We start from the raw sequence: 22651 nt of genomic DNA, 5'->3' as shown, positions 1-22651 counted from the left end.
GGCAGTAAACACATTCAAAAAGAATTAAAAGGCTAATTTTAAAAGTCCTTGCCAGTAGCTTTTATTTATCAAATTAAATGTTTTTTTCAGAAGAAGTTAAAGCGTGTGTGGAATTTGAAAAGGTTTCTGACTTCTGTACGTTTACCCTAAGAACAATTTAAAAAGAGAGCATACAGTAAGAGTGAAACCAAAACAGTAAAGTCATGTGATTTAAAATCAAAATATTTAACAGGAAGACTGTATAAAGGCTCCATAGAACTGAGGGGACCTACAGAGTTGAGTTTCTGTGAGTTTGTCACTAGACATAAGTTATTTGAGCCATTATTCAAAAAACAAAAAATAATTGTTTGTGAAGCTTCAAATTTGACAACACCTTCTCCCACCCACAGATCTGATCCAGTTACTAAAAATGAATCGGCTGAGAACAACATGGAGACTCTTCACCGAAATTATTTAATTTCTCTATGAACAGACAGTAATGCTATCACAGTTCTACACACAGGGGCTTTAATGTTTAGTTTACTAAAGTTTACTGTCCCCAATGTCAAAGTGTAAAATGATCATGTAACTCTAAAGTGCTGACAGGCATAAGTAGTCAGGTATAGCGGCGTATAACTAACTCACCAATGTCTGTGATGGTGACTGTGGTGCGGAGTGCTGTTACTGACACCTCCCTTAGATAACCCAGGCCGCCTCCTCCTCCTCCGGCTGCACACTTTCCACAGCGTACACTTACCACTAGCTTCCTATCAACAAAGTCCTAAACACACACAGAACATCAGCACAAAGGAGAAGTGGCTGTCACACACAAATGCATCTCATAGTGTATATAACTGTGTGCATGGTTGCATGTTATGTATCTTACCTCCACAGCAATAAAGGGACAGTCTCCTCCCTGTAGTGAATACTTCTTTTTGTCAAAGGTGGTCACCTGTAGCGCCCCCATTAAGCTGCACTGAGCTGCGCACTTCTCCCCAGTGCACTGCCACTGGCCTGCTCTGCACACACTAGGAGTAAATAAGTAGACAGAAGGATTCAGAGCCAGAAAGAGACGAATGGGAATAGGTGAAAGAGAAATATAGGGGGAAAAGGGACTTAGGAAACACACAAACGGTCAGCCCTTACCAAGTGTTGCATCTCTGCTGTATTCTGTCCCCTGGCTGGTAGGTACGTCTGCGATGGAAACAGGGACAATTGTCTCTTTTCAGACAGAGTCCCTGGTGAAGGTAGAGGCCCGGCGGACACTCACAGCCCCCCACACACTCCTCCCTGCACTGGCCCATGGATGCAACAGGCCCGGGGTGCTGGGGAGACAAACAGCTAGGGGGACAGAGGGACACACAGTCCGAAAACACCTGATCTCTGGGACAGACACGACCTGGAAAGACAGAGAAAAAGAGGATTAAACAGAGTTAAAGGACCATGCCAGCTGCTGCATGTTTTAGCACCATGTGTACTTTACATTCCTGCTGCCAGTCTCTTAAAGACAACTGTGATTGCTTACATTGTATTATTAATATTGCTTTTCGCACACAATCCACAGGATACTAATATGGTTATATTTCATTACCACATAGGGTGGCTGTCCTCCATGTTATGATGACGTGTTGCTGAGCACACTCTCGGACATAGCTGGCCATGGTGTCACACACTGCCGAATCTCTCTCTTTGGGTGGCAGGCTACAGTACAGATAGAGACAGGTGTCTATGTACACTGCTGGGTCCACCTGAAAGACACAAAGACTCAAAATGATCACTTCTAGGTTATTTATGGTACACCTGCATCAAATTTTGCATGCAACAAAAGAAAAGAAAATGTTACTGAACTAGGAGTTTCCAAGGTGAGAAATGTAATCATTCCTGCACATGCAGGCTTTAATCGACAGAGATACACACACAGTATTGATTATTATTATGTGGACTTACTGAGAGGCAGTAAGAGGATGGATTATTTGTTTGTGTGCAACAGTCATATGCATTAATAATCCTTCCTTACAAAATACATGCAAACAAACAGGTTATGCAAAGATGCATATTATGCACTACAATATGATACCATACAAATAACGAGTGTACCAATAATGGGTGGCAAGTAAAGACAGTGTGAGGTAGGCTATAGAGAAATCCCATAAATAATTAACCAGAATTTTATTAAATTTTAATTTCAGTGTAAGATAAGGCCAGATAAAGAGACAAGATATTCTAGATAGACCTTTTACGGCTTTGGAAAAGGTGTCTGGCATTGCATAATTAGACGCAGAAAAAGCCTTTTACAGGCTGGAATGGCCATACCTTTTCCAAATCCTCTCCAGATTCAATTTGGGCACTTTATTTATTAACTGGAATAAGGCACTATGCTTTAAGCCCCAAGTCAAGGTCAGCTGCAATGGTATTACAATACCCACGTAACACACAAAATAAAGATAAACTACATGATATAAATAAAGATAAAGCCAGAGAGATTTCAAACAAATTTCTAGACAATTCTAAATGTAGGTTGAACTAAAACTAGTAATTCATTCTGCAACTGACACTCAGCTGTTACCTAGTGCTTTACATGTAGTCATTACAGTTCAATAGTCAGTAAGAAATTAAAGTCCCATGGCTCACAGCGATCTAACCCATTTCTGCTAACAGTTAACACCTGGTCAATTGTTTACTTTCAGGAGCATTTTTGATTTACAGCTAACTACAAAAAAAAAGCATAACTAAAAGGACTACCATGGAATGAAAAAAACAGTTGATAAGTAAGTATCAAGTGTGTCTGACCCGGATGCGGCAGTGTGTGAAGGGGTTTTCCAGTAGTCGGTGACACACTGACTCTGCCCGGCTGCGTAGGGAAGGCTCTCCTGAGACATCACAGCTGTGACCGAGCTCAGCCGCATCGCTGCAGCCCTGCGGGAAGCATGGGACACAGAGAAGCTCAATTACAGAGGACACATACAGTAGAAATATCACAGAACTCAGAATTTAAACCAAAAACAGCTGCTGAACCATTCATCTCCTACAACCAGATGGTTTGTTGTTGTTTTGCTTTTTGTTGGCAGCAGAATTTTTGTTAGAAGCATCAAAATGCTGTGTTTGGTTGTGTGTATTGTGTATATTCAGAGAGCACATATATCTCAAACTGGTGTCTCATAAATAAAATGAATAGTGGTAACAAAAAGCCATAATGTTGCAACAAAAGTGAAAGACTCCTTTAATGCATTCAGTGTAGCACCTCATTCTGCTCGTCGGGAACTTTCCATGAGTTGCCGAAGCTGGCGGCGTACTGGGACACAGTTCCATCCATTGTGGTGAAATCATCTATAGCAAGACACAAATTGGTTACTAATGCATTGCAAAGGTGTGTGAACATTAAAACATCAAATAATTAGGGTTAGCTAAGCTAAATCATGAGAAAATGGGGAACAAATAACCCTGGGTCGGAGACAGTAAAAAACAGTATCAGTGTGTGTGTGTGTAACTGAATAAGCCTGGTTGCTGTTAACCCAAAGTTCAAATTCACATTGGAAGGGTCAATTTACCTAAATTACAAAACTATATATATTATATTAACATTGTATATAATATTGTTTTGTGTACGTTTGCATCTATTGTATCTGTTCCACTTTCCGCACCGTCAGCATTGTTGTTGTAGACTCCACAGAGACCCCTAGTGGCTGCCAGGTGCTCGGCGGTCACTGTCAGGTAGACTGTGTTGGTCAGGTCAAACTTCACTCTCACTCCCAGGCCGCTCTCCACAAACACAAAGTCCCCCAGCCAATGAACACTCACTCCTGTAAAAAGTAAAACAATAACATTGTTGTGTTGCAAGTTTCAACTTTGTAGTGCTATATAATCAACAGCATTTCATTGTTGTAAGTTCAGTGAATAGTATTTCTAGTGGAGTTGAAGAAAGCAAACAACCAGTATGCACATCCATCCATCCATCCATTCAGCCAGCCAGCCAGCCATCCATATGTTGATATACAGTATATATATATATATAAGTCAAGAGGAATCAGGATATATTGTAAAAATGCAGCATTATTATTATTATATTATATATATATAAAATTATATTATTAAAAAGCATTATTGCATATACATGTACACCCAACATCATGAACATTTAACAATGTATGTAAATAGAAAACAAACAGGATTCACATAAAACACTGTACTACTTTTTTTGTTACACATCATATGTATTTTGTTCATTTTTTTATAATATATAATATATTTATTGGCCTACCTTCCAATAAGATGTGTTCAATAAAAAAAAAGAGTATTATATAAACTTTTAAAATGATGCTATAAGACACTTACATTTAAATTAGGGCTGCACGATATTTTGTTTCATCGTCTACATCGCGATGTGCGCATGCGCGATAGTCACATCGCAGGACGTTGCGATGTTGACGCTACAACTTCTTTGCTGCTTGATAAAAAAAGTAAACTTTCACCGTTCTCCTTTTCCATGATTGTTACCGGCCGACCCTTCCCCTTTAAGATAGGTGGTCATGTGACGTAACGTTAGTCCGACGGGGGGTTCGTTATGGGAAGTGAGGCTCTCCCGTGTGTAGAAAAGTACCGTAAGCGGCAGCTGCCGCTGACACAGTGATGCACATGCTTTTCCATGTAGTGAAGCTACAGTAGTCAGGGTTTGATGTTCGCTGCAAAGACTAAACCACCTGATTAATGCAACGTAATCACGACATATCCCGCCATTTTTCACAGCAGAAAGCTGCTACCAGCCAGGCTAAAGCTAACATAGTTAGCCTAAAGAAACAAGGCGTCTGTCCCAACTAACGTCATGGTTCGGAGCTGCGACGCTGGAAACTGCATGTGACATGCAGGCTTTGCATGCACAGCAAACCAATCATGATCTATTTTAATCAATTTATCAAACAACCAAAGCAGCCCCGCTAGTCGACCACAACCTGACATTTAGAGGAAGCAACATGCATGCATTATTAATATCATTCACTTCAGCCTGGATTGATATTATATGAATACAATGGTGTCATGTCAGTCAACCAGTGTATTTCTTCCTAATTTCCCTCTCCTAAATCTCTTCAGAAGAGTAATCACAGCCTTACTTGCTTTGGTTTTTGTAAAGCATTAAAGTTCAACAAAGACTGGTTCACATAAGAAACTTTACTTTTTCATTTGTATTTTCTATGTAGATGCACTCCCCTACAACATCACCCCAGTAGTTGAGAATGACTAAATAGGGCTATTTATGTCCTCTTGTAAAAATTAGTCTTTTTTTCATATCGCAATATATATCGCAGGGGAAAAAAATATCGCAATGTAAGTTTTTTCCAATATCGTGCAGGCCTAATTTAAATATCAATTTATTAAGAACCAAAATGTTGATTTAAGTACACTCGGTTTAGTTGGTTCAGTGCAGATACAAATTTGTCAGGGCGTAGGGGGGGGAATTTATTTTATATGAACCTAGTCTTATGTTGCCCGGTTAACAAGAAATGGAACTAAAAAAAGAGCTTTCCTGAAATAGTTTACCGTTCTGGAAGAGTGGTTCTCCATTTTGAACAGTGAGGTTGTTCAGCAATAAGCTCTTTTGATGAATTGAAACCAAATCTAGACCCAGCATCATCCTCAAAGCCTGAAAGCAGAGGGCCACAGACACACACACACACACACACACACACACACACACACACACACACACACACACACATTACAAGTTATAAACAGACAATTCCACTATTACTTTTCTAACAAACTGCCTATATTATTGCACATTACCAAATCATAAGCAAAGCCAGACTGTCTATCATTGGCACCCAGCTAAGCTCCACAAGGTCACTATCATTGTTTATGCATATTCACTGCTGCTATATTATGGTTGGAGCACTTTGAGGAACTCCTAAATCCGACTAATACGCCCTCTATGGTAGAGGCAGAGCTGGAGGATGAGGGGGGATTGGCATCAATTTCCCTGGTGGAGGTTGCTGAGGTAGTTAAACAACTCCACAGTGGCAAAGCCCCAGGAATTGATGAGATCCGTCCAGAAATGCTTAAAGCTCTGGGTGTGGAGGGGTTGTCTTGGTTGACACGCCTCTTCAACATTGCGTGGAAGTCTGGGACGGTGCCTAAGGAGTGGCAGACCGGGGTGGTGGTTCCCCTTTTTAAAAAGGGGGACCAGAGGGTGTGTGCCAATTACAGGGGTATCACACTTCTCAGCCTCCCCGGTAAAGTCTACTCCAAGGTGCTGGAAAGGAGGGTTTGTTCGATAGTCGAATCTCAGGTTGAAGAGGAACAATGCGGATTCCATCCTGGTCGTGGAACAACGGACCAGATCTTTACTCGCAAGGATCCTGGAGGGAGCCTGGGAGTATGCCCAACCAGTCTACATGTGTTTTGTGGATCTGGAGAAGGCGTATGACCGGGTGCCCCGGGAGATACTGTGGGAGGTGCTGCGGGAGTACGGGTGAGGGGGTCCCTTCTCAGGGCCATCCAATCTCTGTACGACCAAAGCGAGAGCTGTGTCCGGGTTCTCGGCAGTAAGGCGGACTCGTTTCAGGTGAGAGTTGGCCTCCGCCAGGGCTGCGCTTTGTCACCAATCCTGTTTGTAGTATTTATGGACAGGATATCGAGGCGTAGTCGGGGTGGAGAGGGGTTGCAGTTCGGTGGGCTGGGGATCTCATCGCTGCTTTTTGCAGATGATGTGGTCCTGATGGCATCATCGGCCTGTGACCTTCAGCACTCACTGGATCGGTTCGCAGCCGAGTGTGAAGCGGCTGGGATGAGGATCAGCACCTCTAAATCGGAGGCCATGGTTCTCAGCAGGAAACCGATGGAGTGCCTTCCCCAGTTAGGGAATGAGTCCTTACCCCAAGTGAAGGAGTTCAAGTACCTTTGGGGTCTTGTTCGCGAGTGAGGGGACAATGGAGCGGGAGATTGGTCGGAGAATCGGCACAGCAGGTGCGGTATTACATTCAATTTATCGCACCGTTAGGACGAAAAAGAGAGCTGAGCCAGAAGGCAAAGCTCTCAATCTACCGGTCAGTTTTTGTTCCTACCCTCACCTATGGTCATGAAGGCTGGGTCATGACCGAAAGAACAAGATCCAGGGTACAAGCGGCCGAAATGGGTTTCCTCAGGAGGGTAGCTGGCGTCTCCCTTAGAGATAGGGTGAGAAGCTCAGTTATCCGTGAGGAGCTCGGAGTAGAGCCGCTGCCCCTTTGCGTCGAAAGGAGCCAGTTGAGGTGGTTCGGGCATCTGGTAAGGATGCCCCCTGGGCGCCTCCCTAGGGAGGTGTTCCAGGCACGTCCAGCTGGGAGGAGGCCTCGGGGGAGACCCAGGACTAGGTGGAGGGATTATATCTCTAACCTGGCCTGGGAACGCCTCGGGATCCCCCAGTCGGAGCTGGTTAATGTGGCCCGGGAAAGGGAAGTTTGGGGTCCCCTGCTGGAGCTGCTACCCCCGCGACCCGACCCCGGATAAGCGGATGAAGATGGATGGATGGATGGATGGATATATTATGGTTACTTGTGGGAAAATTCTAGTAAAAAGTTCAAGGATTTGTGACTAATAATACCGCTTCATCAACTTCTTGAGCCGTGGAATCTGCTTTCTTTTCTGTTTCATACCTTACTGCAGTTTCCTGTACCGTCACAGACTGTTCTGATGTAGACTGCCCAGGTGCCATCAGTAGATGAGGCCAGCAGGTAAGTGCAGCTGCCTTGGAAGTGGAAGTGTTTCCTATCAAAAGTCTGGTAGTGGGCTCCACCCCAGGACATGCAGGTGGCTGAGCTCTGAGGCACCCTGGTGCTACCCAGCAGACCACCCCGCACCAGAGGGGAGGACTGGGAGTCTGTGGAGGAGGGAGAAGTAATCTTTGTAAGTTATGTGATGGTGTCATATGAAATACAAGCAGTGAGCATCTGCAGTCTTCTCAGTGCATTAACGCAAAATACTACTAAAGAAGAGAGATTTTAAGAATAAGAGAAATTAATTCATATGCCATTAATCAATGCTTAAACAACATCAAAAACAGGTACGTAGGTCCAGTATGTGCAGTAGTGGAATGTAACTAAGTACATTTACTCAAGTACTGTACTTAAGTACAAATTTGAGGTACTTGTATTTTACTTGAGTCTTTTCTTACTACTTCTACTCCGCTACATTTCAGAGGGAAATATTGTACTTTTTACTCCACTACATTCATCTGTTACAGCTTTAGTTACTTTACAAATTAAGATTTTTGCATAAAGTCTGATGTTTTATTATAAATTAAACTACCCAACAATATACAGGCCTACCAGTACGGCTGAAAGGACTAGCCGATTAAAAACAGGACTTTTTTGATCGTTTCCAGTTTCTAAAATGGGAGGATTTTTCTGCATTGAGCACTACTCAAATAAATACTAAATACGTAGTAAGTAAATTTACCTGATAATACTTACATACTTTTACTTCAGTAACATTTTCAATGCAGGAATTTTACTTGTAACAGAGTATTTCTACAGTGTGGTATTAATACTTTTACTTAAGTAAAGGATCTGAATACTTCTTCCACCACTGAGTATGTGTATGTGCATTTGTGTGCAGATGTGCATGGATGCTCTCTGACCAGGGACAAGAGTGTAGGTGCAAGACAAGCAGGTCTGGTCGGAGGCATTCCTCCAGCTCAGCCCCCACAGGCTGCTGCAGCACTGCTCCATGGGCATGAGAGAGGAGTTTTGAACGCCAGGGAACTTCTCACAACTCCACGTAGAGTAACACTGGCCACGCACACCCACACCTGGGGGGTAGAGGACAGAGAGAAATGTTATAAAAAGGATGGAAATGGAGAGGAAATGGGTTAGAGAGAAGAAGGATGAAAAAAAATCTAAAATGAGAAAAGAAAATGGGACAGGAATATTGTTGTGGCAAAATATGATAAATCTGGTTTTTAATTGAATTATGGGGACATATACAACGTGTATCAATGTCATATAGATAGGAGACGTCAATGTGTCTGCCTGGTGGGAGTCACAGACTTTCTCTCTCCCGGTGCTTCCAACGGCTGCCTGGTACACATAGAAACAGAAAGACTGGTGTGGAGACCCTGCCCATGCCCTGAGCATGAACTTCAGAGACAGCAACCTCAGCTAAAAATAAGCTAAATCAGCACTATGACTTCAACAAGTGGAAATTCCCCAAAATAGGAGGGTCTTAGACTCAAAGGTAGCCAATTGAATTGTTACACCGCATGTCCTGAAGGTGGTCATTGGAAGGTTTTTCTGGGGGATAGTCTGTCTTGGCATAATATAAGACGCTGCAGAACAAAGAAATCTTTAGCAAGATATGTCCGGATCTTGCTCGGGCTTTCCTGTGTGTTGATTTACTTTCGTGCACATTAAAGCTCTTTTTCTCATCTGACTCCGTTAACTTCTGTGTATATCCTTTTACGACTTTTTTAATCTTGTCTCCAACTGAGCTTGAAGACGTAGATGTGACGTGAGCAACCTGTCTGAAAGTTGGAAGTCTTCTGGTAGCTGTGCCAAGAGAAATCTCAATCATTCCCAATCTAGCAGAGACGGAGAGCGTAGGTATATGTAAGGAGATAACATAGACACAGGCTCATTATTGATCACTAAAATGATAGTTAACATTAGTCATTAAACTTAACCAGCTAATGTAAGTCCAAACTGCCTGAGAGCTTCTCCTGTACTATACGGTAACTCCTCTACTATGAGACAGTAAGTCACGTGGTTATGACCCAATCGTTAGCCTATTGTTATAAAAACGTCTGCTACGGAGCCATAACGTGAGATACAAGGTAATGGAGCCTTTTATACATTGTCGTGTTTCTTTAGAAATAAACAATGAACAAATAGAGTTCTGGTTTATTGGCATTTCTTTAAACCAATCACAATCGTCATGGGCGGTGTTAAGCTCCGCACAGAGCCGCTGTAAAATAGTCATGCAACAGAAAACTCAGATTGGACAGATAGTCTAGCTAGCTGTCTGGATTTACCCTGCAGAGATCTGAGGAGCAGTTAACCATAGTCCTCACAAATCCACCAGAGGTTAGAACGCCAACACAAAGACAGAGGAAGGTAACGGAAAAGACATGCATCCAGCGGAATTTCCTGCGGCACCGGAGCAATCCCGGAAGTGGAACGTCATAGATATAGACTATCCTGGTGTAGTCACTGTCTTTAGAGCTTTAAAATACATGGGAAATAGTGTTTTATTAAATCCAGATTAGATGGTAAATGAAGTTTATAATCTTGAAAGAAACCTGTGGAAAAGTCATTGGTAGGTTGTTTGCTATCCTAATTTGGTAATTCAAAGTAGTTACAGTGATTTGTAATAATTTTCTTATTTCGTCGTTAAAAAATAAGCCTAAACTGTGGGATGAACAACAACCTTTGATTACATGGGAATAAAGAAACACAATAAGATATGTAAGAATGTCATACACTGCTATACTTCTTTGAGTATTAGATATAGTACTTCATTTGAAATGACGATGTTACATAGTCGTCCTCAGTCCACATTCCCACCCTTCAGCCACATTCTCACCTCCCCAGCACCCTGCATTTCCATCCATCCTGACTTTGTCTCTCTTTCACCTGCTCACCTGTTTCCACTTTTTCTCATCAGCTCTGCAGTATAACTGATTTATGTCCACACATTCCCTGCCAGATTGTCAATGTTGCTTCATATCTTGCTTTCCAGCCATCTGAACCTGTACGATTACCTGTAGCTAAATCCAGAACCTGTCCCTGTAACCTACAGTAAATCAGGTAACCGTGGATCCTTTACCTGTACCTGAACCTAACCACAGTCTGTATCTGTATCTATTTATCTACCTGCACCCTTTTCCTGACCAATTCCTGTTTACCCATGGACTCTCTGTTACATCAAAATCTAATAAAATAATATAAATTTGCTGTGCAGCTAAAGTCAGTTTGCTTTCTAAGTTGCACACACCATACAAAATGTAGATAATGATTTCATATTTTGTTAAGTACAGTACATTTACACACAGTACCAGTCAAAGGTTTGGACACACTTGACTGCGAGGTGGTAAAGTGTGTCCAAACTTTTGACTGGTACTATATATTTCCAATTTATCACCAACTTTGTGGTATTTTTGCATTGTATTTCACATGTAAATTAAGCATGATGCAGGAATACTGTATAGGCATCTGATTGGTTAGTTTCTTGTTCTCACCTTCAGAGCAGCGTGGTCCGCCCCAGCCCTCGCAACATGCCCTCACTGTTTTGTTCACCATCTGGTTCTCCATCTCTGGGGGCCTTAGAACAACAGACACATCAGGTGAAGAGTTGGGTTACGGGTATTGTGGACCAGCTTCCCATACAGATTCAGCATGTTACCCTTTAAAGCCAGTTAATTGGATACTGTTGTATGTTCAAAAGTACATAATCTACCTCAGCTGACCAAACGTGTACACCTTTAAAGAAAAACACGTAACATTAGGCATTGTTTTAAGAAATGTCTCACTTTTGTGAAGGCAATAACCAGGGCAACACAGAATCTGCGGACGCAGAATTCGGCAGAATTTTCCGCAGATTTTAAACAAATTAAAATAAATTAAAATAGAATGTTAACACATCTCCACCCCAAGCAGAAAAACTGTCTGCAAAATTCTGCAGAATTGGATCACTACAGGTGCTGGTCATATATTATATATCATCATATCATCATATTAGAATATCATGAAAAAGTTGATTTATTTCAGTAATTCCATTCAAAAAGTGAAACTTGTATAATGTATACATTCATTCCACACAGACTGATATATTTCAAGTGTTTATTTCTTTTACTTTTGATGATTATAACATGATTATTACAACTAATGAAAACCCCAAATTCAGTATCTCAGAAAATTTGAATATTGTGAAAAGGTTCAATATTGAAGACACCTGGTGCCACACTCTAATCAGCTGATTAACTCAAAACACCTGCAAAGGCCTTTAAATGGTCTCTCAGTCTAGTTCTGTAGCTACACAATCATGGGGAAGACTGCTGACTATTATAGTATTATAGTAATTCAGGCAAAAGGAGTCCCAACTAAGTATTGAGTGCTGTACATGCTCATACTTTTCATGTTCATACTTTTCAGTTGGCCAACATTTCTAAAATCCTTTTTTGTATTGGTCTTAAGTAATATTCTAATTTTTGGAGATACTGAATTTGGGATTTTCATTAGTTGTCAGTTATAATCGTCACAATTAAAAGAAATGAACATTTGAAATATATCACTCTGTGTGTGATGAATGAATATAATATGCAAATTTCACTTTTTGAATGGAATTACTGACATAAATCAACTTTTTCATGATATTCTAATTATATGACCAGCACCTGTGTATATATAAATATATATATAAAATAACTCCTGCACTGGGTTCATTGTTAAGTTGGTTTCCCCAGGAGGGTGTAACATACACATATCATTTATGTTCCAGCTATTCCCCCTTAATCATACCCACACCCACCATACCCAAAGGTGCCCTTACCAACCAAAACATGATCCGTCACCACATTCCCACCACAACACATTAATACTAGAGGAAATGCGATCTGGGAAATGTTTCATGCTGGCTTTTTCATCTGATCTAGAGATGTTCTGATACCAATACCCGTATTGGAAATGCCTCCGATACTGCCTAAAATGCTGGTATCGGTGAGTATGCACCGATCCAATACAACGTAATTTAGCCCAGGAAAGATAAAGTAGTTTCTTTATGTACTTTTTCTGTACTGTCAAGGTAGACAACAAAAGAAAGATAAACAATCATATCACGGTGGTGGTCGGGTTGGAACAGTGGTAGAGCAGGCGCACATATACTGAGAGGTTTATGCCTCGACGCAGAGGTCCAGGGTTTGACTCCGACCTGTGACAAATTTCCTGCATGTCTTCCCCCTCTCTCTCCCCTTTCATATCTCAACACGTTCTCACACTCATCTCGTAAAATATGGACGCTTGGTCAGGTGCCTTTGTCGTTCTTATTGACGCTAAAAGTCTCCTTTAGCGCTTTAAGTAAACGGGCTTGGTCGGGACTATTGCTGTCCCTTTAGCGCTATAAGTAAACACGCTTGGTCGGGACTATTGCTGTCCCTTTAGCGCTGTCCCTTTAGCGCTTTAAAACAACCATATCACATCCATACATGGTTAGTAGTGTACAACTGTTAAAAAACAAATATATATATATAAAACTTTTTTATGCACTAGTGTCTGATCGGTACTCGGTATCGGCCATGCACAGGTTCAGGTAGCGGAATGAGTATCGGTATCAGGAAGAAAAAAATGGAATCATAACATCTCTAATATAATCAACACCAGCCACACTTCCATTATGCTTTTGAGCTTAAGAACTGAGAACACTCTGAGTTATCCTGTTTAGCAGAAACTCTTCAAACATGAAAGACGGAGAGACATACCAACAGACTGACAATTACTTAACTTTTCACTTACTTGTACAAGAAACAGGATGCGTTTAGACCCTGTTGTATGTAGTAGAGTGCGATGCCATCATCACCGCCGTGTTTGATGCGCATCCTGTCCACATCTAGCCTCCAGCCCTGGGTGTTGTACTGATACACCTGTGAACAGCTCACTTCAAGCTGCAGGCGTGGGGAAAGGACTTGCTCCACTCTCTCCTCCACCGTGTGTTCACACCAGTGTCTGAAGCACAATACATGGATTTAATGTCCTCTCTAATACTTCATTTTCAAGTGAACTGTTGTCCACATTGGTACTTGCATAAAGTTTAATTCAAGGTCCTGAATTCTGAGGGCCAAGAAGAAACTTCTGCTCACTACTTGCATAAAAGATCATTATTATAAAACACATACTAAGACAGCAACAGACAAAGTTAGTAAGGTATGTGTTGATTGATAGTGCAATTGTAATTAGGTTGTAATTAGGTTCCTTTATAAAACGACACGGAATTAGAATAAAAATATCATCAGTAACCATGTTCTTATGTAATTTTATGGCATGCAACAGATTAAAAAAATGCCTTACTGATACACAGAACATGTTATATTATGTGGAAGTGGAAGCTTATACTGTAAATGTAATTAGTTTTTTCTATAATGTGTTTTAACAGAATAATAGAGTTAAGCGTTACAATATTGTCTCATTTGCTGCAACTGCTCATTACTTCAATACACTCCAGTCTATGAAGACACATTCATTCATTTACATTAGTCAAAAACAAAATCCTAAGCACTATTAAAACCTTGACAGCTTTACCTTCAGTATAGAGCCTGATGTGTTTTGGACTATCTACTCTAACGAGTATTTCTACTGAAACTGGTTGGTCGGGGGGTTAGGGCCTTGTGCTTGGAGAAGCATTATTTTAATATGAACTTACTATGATTTACACAGTATGCACTCAGACAGGTGAGTCTTGCTCATTACCGTTGTCACATTTTATCTTTCTCACCTTCCTCATCTCTACAGTATACTCTATAGCAGGGATCTTCAACAGGGGGTCCGTGATCCCTAGGGGGTCCTCAGAGTCAATGCCTCTAAATTATTGTTATGTTTTGTAATTTTTTTTCAAAAATTAAGGAGTCCTAAAATGAATCCAACATATTATTATACTGATGATAGGCTTACTGGCCTATTGGTAAGGATGCCACTAACGCCATCCTTAGATACAGTATAAGGATTCACAGTGCTACATGTACTCATAAGTGCTCATAAGTTTATGAACCCATGCTAAAGTTGACTAAAAAAAGGAATACAAAAATCATCGTTTGGAAATTGATCTTAATGCCTTAATTTAACAAATGAGGAAAAAATCCAACCTTTAGTGACACCAATTTTCTTTGTGAATGAATAATGTATCGTGAATAAATAAATGTCCTTAAAATACAGGGGGCATAAGTCAGTACACCCCTATGTTAAATTCCCAGTTATTTCATGGGTCCAGGATACTATGATCCTGATAAAGTTCCCCTGGCCTTTGGAATTAAAATAGCCCCCCCACATCATCACATACCCCTCACCATACCTAGAGATTAACATGGTTTTATTTCAGTTAGTCTAATAGCTGGTTTGATTTGCATTGAGAGATGATTTTATGGAAAGTACCCCATGCCAATCTCTGTATCACTGTAATCACTGTATGTGTAACATTAAAACATGATTTATAAAATCATGTTAAAAATTATTAGGCCATTTTAATAGCTTAGTATTTCATGCAAAAACACATGTATAAAGGTTTTAGGTGGCCCCACAGGATTTTGTAGGCCCAGTTTAATATGCAACTTCATTTTATACAATAGATGTAGTAGAGGGTCCCTGCTCCGTCTCTCTGTCAGTTGAGGGGTCCTTGGCTTGAAAAACGTTGAAGACCCCTGTTCTATAGAGATCTTCAACAGGGCGTACGTGACCCCTAGGGGGTCCTCAGAGTTACTGCAGAGGGGGCGCCAAATTATTGTTTTTTGAGGTTTTTTTTTAATCCAACGTAATATTAGCAAAGATAAATTATTTTCAAAAAGACTAATTTCACTTACACGTGTTTGATAGACTTACTTGCCTACAGATAGCCACTAAGATAGCCATCCACAGATTCAGTTACTGTGCATTCCACATGTATGTTTAACATTACAACATGATGTATAAATATATGAATACGTCAATAATTATTACTTTAAGAGTAGTATTGTACGCACCATAAAAAGTAGGCTATGTGTAAAGGCTTTAGGCCGCCCTACACATTATTGTTGGCCCGGTGCAACTGCATTTTATGCACAATATATGAAGTAGGGGGTCCCTGCTCTGTCTGTCTTTCAGCTAAGGGGTCCTTGGTCTAAAAAACAGTGAAGACCCCTGCCCCAGTAAACAGTCTACAGAATGGGCTTAATCCAGCTTTGACTGGTCTGAATCATGCTTACCCCATTCCCATCACTAGCTGCAGTCCAAGGAGAGTCAGTAGCAGAGTCCCCATGGTCCTCTGCTGAATGTTTGTACTCAGAATTCCTGTAAAAAAAAGTTTGCAGTCAAGTCTTTTTATTCATAATTTATAATTAAATATCATTTTTGTCTTTAAGGAAATAAAGTCACCATAATTAGCAGCTGAAGACATTCTTCAGTCAGGCAGGTTCACACACAGCCTAATGAGCAGCCTATAGACTTTTACCAATCAATCCGATGTTGTTGCTGTATTTCATTGTGAGTGATCAACCCAATCCATCTTAAATTCCTTAAAATGTTTACACATTTTTTATAATCGTATTGTCCTGCTACAATAAACAAAAGGTCCACTTACCTTTTGGGAATCCCTTGCCATAAAAAGTCCTTGCGGAGCCCCAGATGCAGGGTTTTAAATGTGGGGTAGGGGGGGCGGGTGACTCATGGGGGTGTACAGTAGCATGTGAACCTGCTGCCATTGGATATAAGTGGCAAAGTCACAGCTGGGAGGACAGGCATTGGTCAGCGGACCTGTGACGGCCGGGCACATCCACTGACCTCGCCCCGTCAAACAGGGCGGTGTAGGGTGTAGGGGATGGCGGGGCTGCTGGAGCCTCAGCCACCTAATAAAGAGATGTTTATCACAGCCTAATCTTGTAAAGAGAGGCGTTTAAGGGAAGGATGATGATGAGGGCATTTATTCAATGAAGCGTGCCATCTCGGGCTGACCCGAATGCTTCGAAGCTTTACCGTTGCCATGGTTATCGACGTCCAAACCAGCCTTCCAGTTCTTCGGTGTTGTTTTCATAAGTTGTGTCTATTAAGTATGTTGCCTCGTCGAATAGTGTACAACAGCCGCCATGTCCCCTCGGGCTTCCCCCGTCCAAGTGGATCAATGACCCGACACATATTGCTTATCTGGACATACAGTAGGCTACATATTTGACTCAATCACTATCGCTAGGCTAAGTGCTGTCTGTAAATAACCAACCCGATATTAATAACCAACTGTTTGGTCGTTAGTCTGTGATTTAGTTGAGACGACAGCCTGATGCTGATACTGTTAAGCAGCATCCCAGTCAAGCTAACGTTAGCTACATCCCCGCCGGTAACTGTCACCTGCATCATTGAACGAGTTACCATACTGGTTTTCAAAGTAGGGTCCGGGGACCAGGGGCGCCGCCAGGAATTGTGGGCCCCATGACAAAAAAATCGAATTGGGCCCCCTCTGGCAGAGCTGTTGTCACCACATCTCTAGGACCTAACTGTCCCATCAAAAGCTTTACATAACTCTAATTAAAGGCTTGCAACTGTCTTGCTTCTTGTAGTTGAATACAGTTAATATTGTCTGTATCTTACATGCAGGCTCAGGTAAGCTACTCACTGTTTCCTGTCCAGCATCCAGTACAGACAGTAGGTTGTTTTTTAATTTTATTTCATAATGATCATTATGTGAGAAAATAATTGTTACTAATGTGTTTGAATTTCTGTCATTAATAAATATTTCATTTTCTTTTTTGTAATGGTAAAAAGAGCAAGAGAGACAGAGAAATTCCCACAGACTCCCTGCTATGATGCTAACTGTCGTGTCATTGAACACAATGGTGCTCACCTTCTTCACTGGGACAGGGAGGGGCTCAGTTAGGGGGGGACTGGGGTGCTGCTGACTCATCTGTTGTTAAGTCTGCTAAAAGGGGCAGGGACAATGATTTAATATGAATATCTTGCTGAACGTTTCCCTGCACTGATTAAATGGTGATTAAATGTAGGCTAACACTAGCCACATTAAGCCAACAGGTTAATACCACAACAGACTACAGGCTACCCACCTTTCTTGGTGATAAACTGGGTTACAGTTTGACACCCTTTCCTTTGTCTTTCCTCTCTCTCTTTTCTCTCTTTCCTTTTTTGAAAACCAGATTTTGATTCAACGTTACTTGGTAACATTGTGGTCACTGTAGTTCTGGCGCATCTACTCACTGCAACTAAACACGCTAAGGCAGGACCAAACCATTTCATGCAGATACAGGGGGGTGGTCGGTCAATATGGATAAATATACATATACATACATAAATATACAAATCTAACTATCTATAACTCTAAGAAATAATTAATTATTTAAGTGTAAGATCAACAGATAAGTCTTGAGACCCCTCTTGAAGGATCCAAAACTATCATATGAACGCAGAACACCTGGCAACTCATATCATAGATGCACACATATTTTATGTGTAAACATAAAACATAATAAACATAAATATGTGTAAACACACATATTTTAAGAGGACCACCTGGGCCAAAAATGCCAGGGCCGATTTTTTGTCCCAGTCCAGCCCTGATACTGATAATATAAAAAATGGACCATTCTGCTGTCTATTATGTACTTTTACTTTTGATACCTTAAAGGTCCAATATGTAATATATTTACTGTATTAAATCAAAAAATACCACAATATATCATTAGCTATTAAGGAAACATGTTGAAATACAATTTCCTCTGACAACAATGCTACAGCCAGTTTTTTCTCCATTTTTATTTCATATCAGGACCGAATGTCTGTTTTTATTTGGCCTGTGTGCGGTTGTCAACTGGCCATTTTGACACCCAGACTGACAGACATTAAACACAAACATGCAAAAACAATATGCTGCAGCTATGATATAGCAGCAAACAAACTGGATTCATTCTACCCAACCTAAAAAACCCTTTAAGAGTTGCATGAACAGAGAAGATGATGCATTTAAAAGATGGATCCTCCAGATCAGGAAAATACAGGCATGCATTGAGCCTTACCCTAATTTATCACTGTTACTAGTAGGGATGGGCATTTAGAGTCATTTCAAAGTTTGTGTACTCGCATTAATTTATATAGAGTACTCAAGTTAGTTACTCCAACAGGTTCTCACACCCATCTCGTAAAATATGGACGTTTGGTCAGGTACCTTTGTCGTTCTTATTGACGCTAAAAGTCGCTAAAAGTCGCCTTTAGCGCTTTAAGTAAATGTGCTTGGTCGGGACTATTGCCGTCCCTTTAGCGCTTTAAATAAATGTGCTTGGTCGGGACTATTGCCGTCCCTTTTGACGCAGTTATGTTAAGGAAAAGGTTGTGGTTGGGTTTACGGTTCCGTGATACGCGGGAAAAAACGGGACGGTTGGGTTTAGGAAAGGGTCGTGGGTGGGCGTACGGTTGCGTGACACGCGGGAAGAACGGGTCGGTTAAAGAAAAAAATCGTGACAAGCCGGACGTGAACCCCGGTCTCCTGGGTGAAAGTCCTCCTTACGCGGAAATTCGCCCTTACATACTACTCGCTAAATCCTCTCTAACTGCTGCTCTCCCCGGTGCGTTACACAAACACGCTGAAGGACACCTTTTTCGTCACATCAGACGCTGACAGCCACTGTCCAAACGTCCTTATTTTACGAGTTCGGAGTGAGAACAGGTTGTTTACTCGCAAAAAAAATGAGACACAGCCGGTGAAGTTATCCCGACTGGTGCTTGCTAACGCCGCCATGCTAACACAAGCTAACTGCTTGGAGGGCAGCCCAAGCCCAGTTATCTTGGGCTGAGCAAGCAGCCACGGCTGGTTAATGCTACAACCACCGTAACAGACATATAACAGAAACCACAAGTTGGACTTCCTCAAGCTCAAAGGAGCTCTTGTAGATATTGAGCGTATTCCCCAAACTTACACACAATAGAACATATATGGTGAAATCAGTGTGCAGTACAGAGTATATTGTGTTTTCTGGTTCAAGATGTATCTAGTTTTATTTAATGTATCCAATGTATTGTCCAATTCACCTGTCGCTAAGCACCGCCCTTAGAACGCAGATAAGCCAATGACAGTTCAGCCTCAACGAGACTCGGACATCAGCTCGGACAACTCCATAGCAAACAACAGCGAGGAGGCATAACATTTGAAATTAATGGTGGATTTATGAAGTTTATTTACTCAAAAACCACGACGAATAACAATGGTCAAGCGATATGCATGGGGGACGTGTAAGACCGATAGCTGGTACCCCGAGAGGCTAGAAACTGGGATATATTTCATCCCTTTCCCCAAGACGAAACGGTACAAGAAGAAATGTTTAGTGTGGCAGGCCAGAATATCAACTTAACGTCAACAAAATGTACAAGGACGTCTACATTTGAACGTAAACAGAAATTACATTAACGTTAGCTCGGTATATTCTCGCCTGCAGTTTAAGCTTGTCACCTTCTGAATGTATTTTAAAGTTTTGAATATAGCCCTCCATAGCATAATTAAGTCCCTTTTGATTGCTTCTGGACGAAATGAAATCCTTTTTCGCCCAAAACATCTCCAAAGCCTGCTTTAATATTCTGTCAGCTGTCATTTTCCATGTTTTTCTAATCAAGTCTGGTTTGTTTGTTCGAGTTTCTTATGGTAATGGTGGGGGGCGAGGCTTAGCGACAGGTCAATTATTTAACCCATACTGTTTCAACTCATCACATCGCAGATGTACTGAACCTCAATATAAGAAACTGGGTGACACAAGACACATAAATACTTAAGTTTTATTCAAAAATCTTTTAACCAAAAGTCATGGTTTTATGACATGCTCTCAAATGGCAGTTCGTGAAATGTTCACGTTATTTAATCTATTGATACGTGTTCATGGGGACGTTTTTCTCATTTTTTTTCGTGGTGGCCACCACGAAAATGTAAAGTAATGGATTTCAATGGGAAGCATATTTCGTGATCACAGCACGAAAACGGTAGAGATTAGTATAAAAAGCCGAAAATCCACGGGGAGGTTTGTCGGGGTGGTCAAACAACACAGGATTTTCACCCGGGCGACCGGGTATCGTGTGCCGCGTGTGGCGTTTTGTTTCCCCGTAGTCTTCCTAATCACAACCGTCCCGTTATTGTCGCGAGTCCCCAGCGGCCGCCTTGCAGCCGCTCGCAACATATGAGGCGCCCTTTCTCGGTTGTGTATTTCGTGCTGGCCACCACGAAAAAAACGAGAAAAACGTCCCCGTGAACACGTATCAGTAGATTAAAAATAACGTGACGTTTACACGAACTGCTGTGAGACCGGGTTGGAAATACACAGCATTGAATAGCTCTGTTACAACTGTCAGTTGTTCACAACAGATTCTTTTAGTATTAGATTTCATAGCCAACTTGGACGTCTCAGTAAAACCATGTTGATGGTGAAATTTGGATCACACTCAAGTCATACCCACATATGAAGAGGAAGATACGTTCTGAACCTCCTGGGCCCTTAGGCCCTTAAAATCAGACCACAATTATCTGTAATGTCTTTTCTTCCCCGACGTATTCGTTAATGGTAAGACCAGAAGACACAAAATAACTTCACAGAGACGATGGAAATCAGCTTCACAAATTTAGTAATCAGTATTTCAAGAATTACAAGACGTATGCATACGCAGGGCTCTCAAGTTTTTAACAGATTTCAGAGTGCGATTTTGGCGGCAGGGGTTTGGGTGGGGAAAGGAGTCTGATCTGATAAATGACACATAAATTCGTACAAATAAAATTTTATTTAATTAAGTATATTTGTGTGTGTGTGTGTGTGTGTGTGTGTGTGTGTGTGTGTGTGTGTGTGTGTGTGTGTGTGCGCAATAATTAATACTATGCATTGTCTGGATAAAATATAAAGAAATAGCCTAGGCCAAAGGTTTTCACAATGGGGGCCGGGAGTTTGTGCAGTAAAAATAAAAGGAAAGAAAAAACTAAAAATATTCCAAATTATTATGGGTATTGTTATAAAAGTATTATGGGTAGGCCTATTATAAAATGGGTATCTTTATAAAAATATAAAACTGTCAGAGTAGCCCTGTAGCCGATTCAACATGTAGCTATACCTAATAATAATAATAATAATAATAATAATAGGTGCAAAAGCTACCCAGTGTTTCCTCTATGTTGATTTCTGCCGCCACAGTATCAGAAATAGGGCAGATGCACAACAGGGTTTCCGCTATGTACATGTAGTATATAAAGTCATAATTACACGACTCTACAGAGCCGTGTGCTCTACTGAACTCAAACGAACTGTCATCCGCTCTCTCTCCCCTCAACTGGAACAGTGACAGGACGTCATCACTCGCAAAGTCATGGCAACCAAATAAACAACAGGGCGAGTACTAATTGTCACTCAATCTTAGGCAAAGTCACAAACAGCGACGAAAGCCGCAACTTGAAATCCGCACTCTGGTGCGTGGCAGGGCGTTCTGAACTCTATGGGGCACTCCCTTGATTCCTCTACCTGTTCCACTGTTTAAAAAATAGCGGCGCAAATTGGTGTGCGTTATCCTGGTAATTTCTCTGCGTGTGACAGGGTTGAAATGCGTGTGTCTCACGCCCAATGCGTGAGACTTGAGAGGTATACATATGTTGCACTTTTAAGAATGAGGCGACCCTCACTCTTGGAATAACACATTTATTTCCTGTAGGAAATATGAAAACACAGTTCAGATCAAGAGCTGTAGCATGTCCCCTTGACCCCACTGCTGAGTCGAACTCCTTAGGTTTAGAGGAGCTCTGGGCAGATGTGGAGCCTGCCAGTGTCTGATTGGAGCTCCTGTACTTTAACAACAGTGGATCTTTTTGCTTCTCTTGTCTCTCACTTTCAACTTTCGCAGCTTTGTTTACTCTCTCTATCAGTTCTTCATCTGTTGTGCTCAAATCATTGAGGTGGGGCAGGATTTGGAACTTCAAAGAGTCACTTAGCAGTCCAGTTTCAATTGAGCGGAGG

The 22651-nt window shown here is 41.4% G+C and overlaps 1 protein-coding gene across 1 annotated transcript in view; it reads right to left on the bottom strand.

Moving 5' to 3' along the window:
• The window catches only part of sspo (SCO-spondin), a 101063-nt gene extending 85124 nt beyond the window's left edge, over positions 1-15939 (bottom strand). The window contains exons 1-13 of the mRNA XM_078281153.1: positions 15887-15939; positions 13452-13661; positions 11183-11265; positions 8588-8758; positions 7605-7828; positions 5512-5614; positions 3621-3779; positions 3221-3306; positions 2770-2895; positions 1571-1727; positions 1126-1378; positions 866-1007; positions 625-760 (exon numbers count right to left, since the gene is read on the bottom strand). Of these exons, the coding sequence (XP_078137279.1) occupies positions 625-760; positions 866-1007; positions 1126-1378; positions 1571-1727; positions 2770-2895; positions 3221-3306; positions 3621-3779; positions 5512-5614; positions 7605-7828; positions 8588-8758; positions 11183-11265; positions 13452-13661; positions 15887-15939 (1903 nt within the window). The remainder of the gene's footprint in view (positions 1-624; positions 761-865; positions 1008-1125; positions 1379-1570; positions 1728-2769; positions 2896-3220; positions 3307-3620; positions 3780-5511; positions 5615-7604; positions 7829-8587; positions 8759-11182; positions 11266-13451; positions 13662-15886) is intronic.
• Between the last annotated feature and the right edge of the window lie 6712 nt (positions 15940-22651).

Source organism: Sander vitreus, chromosome 22, assembly GCF_031162955.1.
Source record: "Sander vitreus isolate 19-12246 chromosome 22, sanVit1, whole genome shotgun sequence".
Classification (NCBI taxonomy): Eukaryota; Metazoa; Chordata; class Actinopteri; order Perciformes; family Percidae; genus Sander; species Sander vitreus.
The sequence above is the reverse complement of the archived record's forward strand: the minus strand, read 5'-3'. Positions and strand labels throughout refer to the sequence as shown.